This window comes from Arabidopsis lyrata (genome assembly GCF_000004255.2).
Source record: "Arabidopsis lyrata subsp. lyrata unplaced genomic scaffold ARALYscaffold_4, whole genome shotgun sequence".
Taxonomy (NCBI): domain Eukaryota; kingdom Viridiplantae; phylum Streptophyta; class Magnoliopsida; order Brassicales; family Brassicaceae; genus Arabidopsis; species Arabidopsis lyrata.
Genome location: NW_003302552.1, coordinates 16,113,205 through 16,121,700, shown reverse-complemented (window position 1 = coordinate 16,121,700; position 8,496 = coordinate 16,113,205). Strand labels below are relative to the sequence as shown.

The 8,496-nt window shown below is 33.0% G+C and overlaps 3 protein-coding genes across 4 annotated transcripts in view; 2 read left to right on the top strand and 1 right to left on the bottom strand.

Annotated features, from left to right (window-relative positions):
* Positions 1 to 537, bottom strand: LOC9317386 (RING-H2 finger protein ATL39). Its single transcript, XM_002879430.2, has one exon. The coding sequence runs from the start codon at positions 471 to 473 to the stop codon at positions 45 to 47; it is 429 nt and encodes a 142-aa protein (XP_002879476.1). The 5' UTR covers positions 474 to 537; the 3' UTR covers positions 1 to 44.
* Positions 538 to 5,364: 4,827 nt separating this feature from the next.
* On the top strand, positions 5,365 to 7,635 carry LOC9317385 (protein IQ-DOMAIN 1). Of its 2 annotated transcripts, XM_021027982.1 has the most exons (6): positions 5,365 to 5,770; positions 6,176 to 6,309; positions 6,380 to 6,502; positions 6,589 to 6,816; positions 6,940 to 7,053; positions 7,135 to 7,635. In XM_021027982.1, exons 2-6 carry the CDS (start codon positions 6,235 to 6,237, stop codon positions 7,408 to 7,410), a joined length of 816 nt encoding a protein of 271 aa, XP_020883641.1. In that variant the 5' UTR covers positions 5,365 to 5,770; positions 6,176 to 6,234; the 3' UTR covers positions 7,411 to 7,635. The 2 variants fall into 2 exon arrangements, with proteins under 2 accessions (XP_020883641.1, XP_002881318.1); XM_002881272.2 differs by lacking the exon at positions 5,365 to 5,770 and having other exon boundaries at positions 5,789 to 6,309.
* Positions 7,636 to 7,766: 131 nt separating this feature from the next.
* LOC9317384 (nudix hydrolase 22, chloroplastic) overlaps positions 7,767 to 8,496 on the top strand; it is an 11,572-nt gene continuing 10,842 nt past the window's right edge. The window contains 2 exon segments of the mRNA XM_021027981.1: positions 7,767 to 8,299; positions 8,474 to 8,496. The exon segment at positions 8,474 to 8,496 is cut by the window's right edge and continues 120 nt beyond it. Coding sequence (XP_020883640.1) covers positions 7,984 to 8,299; positions 8,474 to 8,496 — 339 coding nt within the window. The 5' untranslated portion in view covers positions 7,767 to 7,983.

The following is an 8,496-nucleotide window of genomic DNA, read 5'->3' as shown; positions in this document are numbered from 1 at the left end:
ATATATATAAACAATAACTATACTAACTTTCTAAGACTTTATCCTCATTGCTTAGCCATCGGCTCAACAAGTCTACGACACACAGGACAAGTTGCGTGTGATTCAAGCCACTTACCGATACATTCCTCATCAAACATGTGCATACAATTTGGTAAAACCTTAATTACAACATTCTTGGGGATTAACCCTAAGCAAACCGGACACTCGATCTCCTGATTGTTGCTCTCGGGATCGTTATTATCCGGTTTGTAAGAAAAAGTGGGAAAGGCGGCAATCACGGAAGCGCTAAGCCCTTGGCACGGTGGCTCTCTTCTTCCGCGGTGCTCATTCTCGGTTTCTGGTGATACATCAAACCTACGGCGTTTGAGTAAACAAATAATGAGAAGGGCGAAGATGACTGAGATAGTCACCAGAGACGTTACGGAGGCGAACCAAAGGATGATTGAGTTTAATGAAGGATCATTGAAACCCATCTCTTTGATCTAAAATACACACACAAAAATGGTTCTCAAAAGTTAACAAAGAAAATCTAAGAACATTTATCTTTACCGTTTTTATATATAGATCATTGAGAGTTGACATTCCCTTTGAATAAATTTGGATTAAGAGTTGAAATACGATCACCGCTAATGAACTAACATTATCGTATTATCAGTTGAATTAAAGAATAGGTTGATTTTGAATCGGTCACCACAAATGGGATTAGTTTATTAATTTAGTTTGCTGCTTGTGGGGTTCTGCTAAATGGATAAGGATACGAACGGGGTCATGGTCGATTGGTTTAACTGTCTGCATGTCTGAAAAGACATAAAGATTAAGCAAAGTCAATAATATAGCCTTTGAATGGTAATCCATTATCAAAGCGAAACCGCGTATATAATTTTGACAGTTACTAATCAGAAAAACTTTATCAAAAGCGTTACTAATAGTTTTACTCTCAGCATTTTGTACAGTTTTTTTTTACAGCTTTACACTATTCCGGTAAAACTTACAGCTCCAACTAACAGCTAAAAAACTTGTACAGTTTTTGGTTACCAATCATACCCATAGTTGCAAAATATTGGAGGATCCTATATTTATACTGGTTTGTTTAGGTTAATTTGTTGTTCTACTTTGATTTTAAATATGGTTATAATTTGTGAATAATCAAAAAAGCATGAAATTAGAGTAATAAAGTCAAATTAACAGTTGTAAAGCTCTTGGATTTCCATTCTGTCAAATGTCTTTGCGTTTTGTTTTTATGGAGTTTCTTTTCATATTTTTAAAAGTTGATGATAAAAATATAAGAGGTATCAAATAATTTATATATAACCATCTAAAGTCTAAAACAACACTTTTTGACTTAATGAATTATCTTTGGTCACATATATCTATTTACTATACTTGCCACCAGCTCCCCAGCCCAACATAAATTAGAGCCTTAAGACAATTTTTGGACATTTTATTATCTGAAAAAGTTTTAGGCATTTTTAGAATCTTTAACAAGTAAATTTTGATCACTTTTTTTTTTTTTTTTTGAAAATATGGAATATTTTTTGAAAACATGGAATGCTTTTTTGTGTAAAAAAAGCCATTTAGAAACAAATTTCGACGAAAAAGAAAAAGAAACAAATTTCAGCTTTTTTGATATATTATAGACTCTTTATCAATCATTTTCGGTCCATTAGTTTTTTTTCTAAAATATTGGATTTTTTCTTCTGTAAAACATTTAATGGATATAAATCTTGGGCCGCATTTTGTCCCACCTTATTGGACTGGGCATGCTTGCCACATAAATTAGAAAGATATATGATTTAGTGTTTAAACATTAGATTAAAAATTCTAAACAATTATCACAGGAAAACACTAATTTTTTTCTTCAAAACAACGATTTAATATACGACAAAACGAAAACCACAATTTTATTTTCAATTAGATAATTATAATCAATTTCAAAAAAAAAAAACATCAACGATCCCAAAAAAATCGACGATCATCAACTTAGCTGATCATTTAATGTATACTTTAAAATCTCCCAACTTTAACATTATAGAGAGAAAGTGATAAGTTTATTGTGTTTTTGTTTATATTTTGAATTGGTTATTATTTAAATTCTAGCTAAAGAAATTGGAGAGGGAAATTTGTAAGTTTTTCGTTATAGTACTAGATTTTAACCGCGGGATGATTTAATTTTAAAGTTAGTATAAAAATATTTTATAAATTGTATCCCCTTATAACATATTTATTTATATTATAGTTTACAATTGTTATTAAGTAACAGTATACTACGAGTCTACGAGACAATTATTAATAAACTGAAGATTTAAACCGTATTAAAGCGGTATATAAATATTGATTCAAATTTGTCTGTCATATAAATTTTTTCCGAAATATAACCCGTTCCGTAATTTCTTAACCTGTCCCGTGATTTTTTTGATTAGTTATTATATATAAAAGTTTACAAATCATATCACCCTCTAAGACCACGGGACATTATACCACGAGACATTATACCACGGGACAGTTTTTGGTTTTATAAAATCTTTTCTAAATGAGACTGATTTAATATGTCTAATATTTGTGGTATTAAAAAAAAAAGATTTAATCCGTATTGAAGCGGCGGATTAATGATATTTTAATCTTTTTATTATTGTTGATTCAAAAACCCGTCCCGCCAAACCCGTCTGGCCAAAACACTCATTTATTTTATTAATGTTCTTATTTATGATATGATTCTGAATCATTGTCTAAATATTTTAATCGACGTTGAACGTTGAACACACATTTTCGTCAATTGGATAATATATGTCTGTTTTTAAAATTTCGAATCACAGTATATGCAGAAAAAAAATATTGATTTTTTATTTATTTTATGTATTATATGATGATTCAAAACAGTTAAAAACAAATCAAACAAAGATGATGGGAGAATCATAATTATAAATCTTAATCAAATCTTCTAAATATCTAAATTATTAAATATGGAATATCTGGTGTATGAGTTGGGTTAAATATAACCCAACCCAACAATTTTTTTGTGAAGGAATTTTAAAAACGGATCGGGTATCCGATATACCCGGAAGCATTTTTACCCACCTGTCACCAAAGTGTTACAAAAATACTAGTATATGTGTATCTTTGTTTTGTATATGTAGTCGACTAAAATCTTAAGCGATATGACGGAAAAGAAACGAAATCGCAGTGGTAATTACCAAATATTGGTTATCAAAAAAATCAAGAAAAATCCGTTAAAACAACGCTAAAGTACTCCAAAACCTACGAAGATGTGAAGTGATCTTGGTCTAGTGGCAAATGATAAGTCCACAGAAGACAGACACCATCACACCAGGGATCGAGTCCCCGACTCTATAATTTAATTGTAGAAATTAGGCTAATGGACCGGCTAGTTATGGCCCAAATGTGAACAAAAATAAGACCAAAAAAAGACCAAAAAAAAAAAAAAAAAAAAAAAAAAAAAAAAACCTACGAAGATAAAGAAAGATGTGTGACTTGGTAAAAGGCATGATCACATAGTCAGCTATTGTTAAATACTTAAAATAGATAGACATATTTTGAGGCTATCAAACCACTCGTTAGAAAAAGTTTATCATACTTGGTTAATAGCATGGTATTCATGCTAGCCTGAAGATACTCTAACACATTGAGTTGAAGTCGGACCAAAACAAGTATCTAACGCTATATGATTCACTTAAACGAAGTTATACATGTCAATAAATGTTGCTTAGACTAAATTACATAGACTGTAAGGATCAAGGATCAAATTTGCTAAAAGCTAAATAACAATATATACTATTATTTCCTTTCACAAACACTACTGTTTTGATATTTTTACAGTGATTAAAACTGATTTTTAATATATCACTATATTTCTTTTAAATATACTACTCATTAATTATGTCTACAATGACCTAAACTCAAAGTCTCAAACCATGTTTCCTATTGTCAACCAGCTTTCGAGATCTTCCCATTTACTCTCTGATTATTTCATAATTTTCATTCATTAGAATTAGGTACAAACCAGAGTTGTGGTGGCTCAAGCTGCTGAATCCACATAAATTTATCTTAATTATTGGGACATTTAATAATCTCCTCTTAAAAGATTCATTAATTTTGTTTCTTGTCTGTGGTAGATGGATCAAATATGAGTGTATATGGTAGGTGCAATATCGATTTTGGAAACTTCGGACCCCTCAAGCCCTCGGCCGAAGTCAAATGATTCTGATAACCATTGCTTTTTTGGCTCATCATTATAGACCAACCACTTCGAGAATCCATTTGATAACAAATACTATATTCACTAATATCCAAATACGTCAACTAACTCAAATCGAAATAAATATTTCTTACGAAAAATCCAAAAATCTTTTGAATTCAAGTACTTCATTATTTATGATATAATGATAATAATTTCATTTGGATTTGTGTTCTGTTTTTTTTTTTATATAATTTTAAATAATAGTTATATAGCTACTACATAAACAACCATACATATTGTTGTTTCACTTTACCGCTAGGTTACCACTCGAATTTAAACCGTGACAATGACATAATTCAATATAAACATCTGAAATTTAATTTGGTGTTTTTGACTATTAATTCAATGTAATCAGTTAGAACAATTGAAATTTTGAAATATCCGCTCGGACAACACTTTGCTTGCAACAATATTTTTATCCACTTTTAATTTTGTTGGAATCTTCGATAATGATAGGAGTATTTGTGGTTTAAAAAATGGTATAATTTGAAAAATTAAAAGATAGTTGAACAGTAAAAGATAGTGATTTTTTTTTCATATAAAATTTTCAATTATATTATACGATTGAGAAATACATGGATGAGATACGATTTTGATACACAAATCCAACAGAAAAAAATACATCCTTAGAAACTTAATTAAAACGAACAAAGCATAAAAACTAACGGGTCATAAGCCTTGAAGACGAAACAAAAGGCATCGACTTAACATTTTTTATTGGTAATATTTTTAACAAGTTTATATAGTTTAGTTAACATATTCAATCTCAATTAGTAATCCACAGACGGTCATCAAAACAATTAAACACATTAGCAATCGGTGATGGCTTCAAATCAAAACTTTAAACATACTCAGATGGTTAAGCGGTCATAGTTCATATTTAATGATACTGTATTAGATCATTTATAGGAAAATTATCATAAACAAGAGTGGTTTAAGTTTTCAATCTTGTAATTAATTGTTCACTACTTTTCAACTTATTTTTTTGTTTGTTCAAACTTCAAACTACTTTTCAACTTCTAAATATAGAGAAGTATATACGAGTCACGAAAATTCAGATGGGTGTTATATAATTATGACATCTTATAAGAAAAGTAAAAATAGTCCGTAATAATTACACACTCTGCGTATCTTCAAAAAGACGATAGACAACGTGATAAAAAAAAGAGTCGAATCTTAAAACATTTGTTAACATTAAACTGTTGGTGTAACATTTTGATATAACAAGTACTGATTATTATTATTACAAAATAAAATTAAAAAATGCGATTACAGCCTAATATTTCCAGTCTCTCCACGAGTCACGACGCTGTAATGATGTCTCTTTTAAAGTCTTTATTACTTCTTCCTTACTACTACAGAGGCACAGAGCACAAACCCTTTAATCATTCTGATTCAGTCACCAAATCTCCTGTTCTGTTTTTCTGTCTCTCTGCTTCAGTCTTCTTCGCGGCCAAAACCACTTTTTCAGTTCTTTGACGAGCTTCTTTCAAGAACCTTTGGTCCTGACCTCAGGTTTTTGTATCTATCTTTACTAAAGATTCTTTTAGTTCCTTAGTTGAAAAACTTGCAACTTTTTTCCGCTGGTTCCAATGGTTGTAGATTGGATCTGGAGAATAGACAAGTTTAATGTCTCTTCTTGCTCCTTTTTAGTAAAGTTTGAAACTTTTTCGATTTCCATAGCATTGGTTTTTTTTCCACTAAAGTATTTGTGGTTTGCTCTCTAATTGATACTATATACTTTTCTATTGGGTACTTGATTTTGTTGATTTTGGTTGTGTCTTGTGTGTGAGTCGTTGATCCAATAGTTGTAATCAAATTCATTTTTTGTATATTAAACAAAAGAGCTTATGTGGAGTAGTTGATCCTTAACCATTAGTTGTTTCTTTTAACAAGAGTATTTTGGCTTTCAAATCTCAGGGTTAGAGCAGCATTTGCATACATACAAGCAATTTTGGTGACAATTGGTAGACTCTGAGATGGGTTCTGGGAATTTGATTAAGGCAATAATTAGATTGAAGAAGAGTAAACAAGGAACCTTCAAGAGCGAGAAGGTATGTGTTACCTTACATTGGCATAAAACAAATGCTGAATTGTGTTTTATGAAAGTCTTCTCTGTGACAGAAAAAAACTAGTGCTGTGAAACCAAAAGGTTCCAAGAAGAAAGGTACTCATTCTTCATCACTAGTTACTCGAAGTGAGGATTGGGCTGCGACACGGATTCAGACTGCTTTTAAAGCCTATAAGGTTCATTTAGTTGTTGTTTTCCAAATTTATTTGCATGATTTTATATTTACATTTGGAAGTTTAAAGGGATCTTGTGTTGTGGACAGGCTAGAAAAAGCTTACGGCGTCTAAAAGGAATTGCAAGAGCAAAGTTGTCAACTGAGAAACATTCTGTGAAGAACCAAGCGGTGGTCACATTGAGGTATCTTCACTCATGGAGTAAAATACAGTCGGAGATAAAGGCTCGCCGAGTTTGTATGGTAACCGAATGGCGACTGAAGAATAAGAGATTAGAGCATCAGCAAAAGCTTGAAGCAAAGCTTCATGATGTTGAGGTAAGATTTTGTGAAAGAGTGAAACATGTTTTTACTCTCTAAAACTGTTACTTGAGCTGTTTAAAGCTCATGCTGAGTTGGATCATCCTTAGACAAAAGAACATAAAAGTGATACAATTGCAGGTTGAGTGGAATGGTGGGTCAGAGACAAAAGATGAAATCTTGGAGAGGATACTTCAAAGGGAAGAAGCTACGATTAAGCGAGAAAGAGCCTTGGCATATGCTTTCTCTCATCAGGTATATAAAAAAAAAAACACTTCTTTCTTGTTTGCTGCTTTTGATATGAGAAGAGAAGTTTTAATCCATGGCCTTAAACAGTGGAAAGCCGATGGTAAGACTCAGTGGCTGGGAAGTTATGAGTTGGGAAACACTAACTGGGGTTGGAGCTGGAAAGAGCGTTGGATTTCTGCTCGGCCTTGGGAAGTAAGATACTCAGTGACTCCTAAGAAACCAAAGAGCTCAAAGACAGTTTATAGCAACTCAAATTCACCGGCGAAGAGAACAGTGTCATTATTATCAGTTCGAGCCAAAGCTCCATTTCCTGGAGCTAGAAACACAGTGAAACCGCGGAGATTGTCATTTCCGGGCGCTTGAAGTGAAGTTAACTTTGTTCTGCGTCTAAAGAGTATACAAGTACACTTGAAGATTGAGGGGTATATTTATTTGGTCTATGTTCTGTCTCTGGTGTGATGTAAATACATGTATTTGTTATGTAGGCAACGGCCTTGGTGATTTTTCTGTTTGGTTAATACATCCTACTGTTTGTCTCTCATAGTAACCCCAAGCATATTTATATTGTTTTATGAAAAAGTCCCCCAAAAGATTCGAGCGGTTCTGTTCAGACCATGCCAAACTAAAAAATGTATACATGGAATTGCGGTCTTCGACCATGAGTGGATTGATCCGATTGACATGCCTATGATCAATTTAAAATTTGGTGTCACAAAATTTGGTTATGCAACTCAAGTTTCGACTTTTAAACCACTTTCCAATCCGCTTGCCGATTGGTGTCACAAAATAGAGCATGTTTTCTGATATTACGAGATTGCAACTCATAACCACGGCATTGCAATGAAGATCCTTTTGATCGATCTAATTTAGGGCAAAAAGCTTCAATGTTTAAAATTGCCAAAAGTTCCATTGGGTTCCAAACAACTCTGCAATTCCATGAAGTCGGGAGCATCAGCCGCGTCGCCAACGGCCAAAGGCTTCAAATTTGGATCTTCCAGACTCTTAGCCCTGGCGCAGCAGCTGCGTGTATACAAGCCGCCGCTTTATTCACTGTTCGACGAGGCGGAAGAGATGCGTGGATACAAGGAAAGCACCACGGAATCGATCTCCCACGTTGGGTTTCAGGAATCTATGGCTCCGATGAGGTTCTGACCGAAGAAAGCTGCTGTCTTGATATGTCTTTTCGAAGGAGACAATGGTGATTTGCGTGTGATCCTCACTAAGAGGTCTTCCACATTGTCTACTCACTCGGGTTTGTACTTTTCTTTTCGAAACTTTGGTTTGCTGAGTCTCATAGAAATCAATCATAAATTAGAACATTGAAAATTCTCGTCTTTGAAGCCATTTAAGCAAGAAATGCTTAATGGTCACCGAGTACAGGAGAAGTGATAGTATGGATGATGGATGTCTTTTTTTGTTGTTGCAGGAGAAGTTTCTTTGCCAGGTGGT

What these genes read in the sequence shown, in the direction of transcription:
- LOC9317385 (XM_021027982.1), top strand. Translation starts at nt 6,235, where the DNA reads ATGGGTTCTGGGAATTTGATTAAGGCAATAATTAGATTGAAGAAGAGT. An exon ending in CAAAGCTTCATGATGTTGAG is followed by an intron (nt 6,817 to 6,939) that starts GTAAGATTTTGT and finishes ATACAATTGCAG; the next exon opens with GTTGAGTGGAATGGTGGGTC. An exon ending in CATATGCTTTCTCTCATCAG is followed by an intron (nt 7,054 to 7,134) that starts GTATATAAAAAA and finishes GGCCTTAAACAG; the next exon opens with TGGAAAGCCGATGGTAAGAC.
- LOC9317386 (XM_002879430.2), bottom strand. Translation starts at nt 473, where the DNA reads ATGGGTTTCAATGATCCTTCATTAAACTCAATCATCCTTTGGTTCGCC.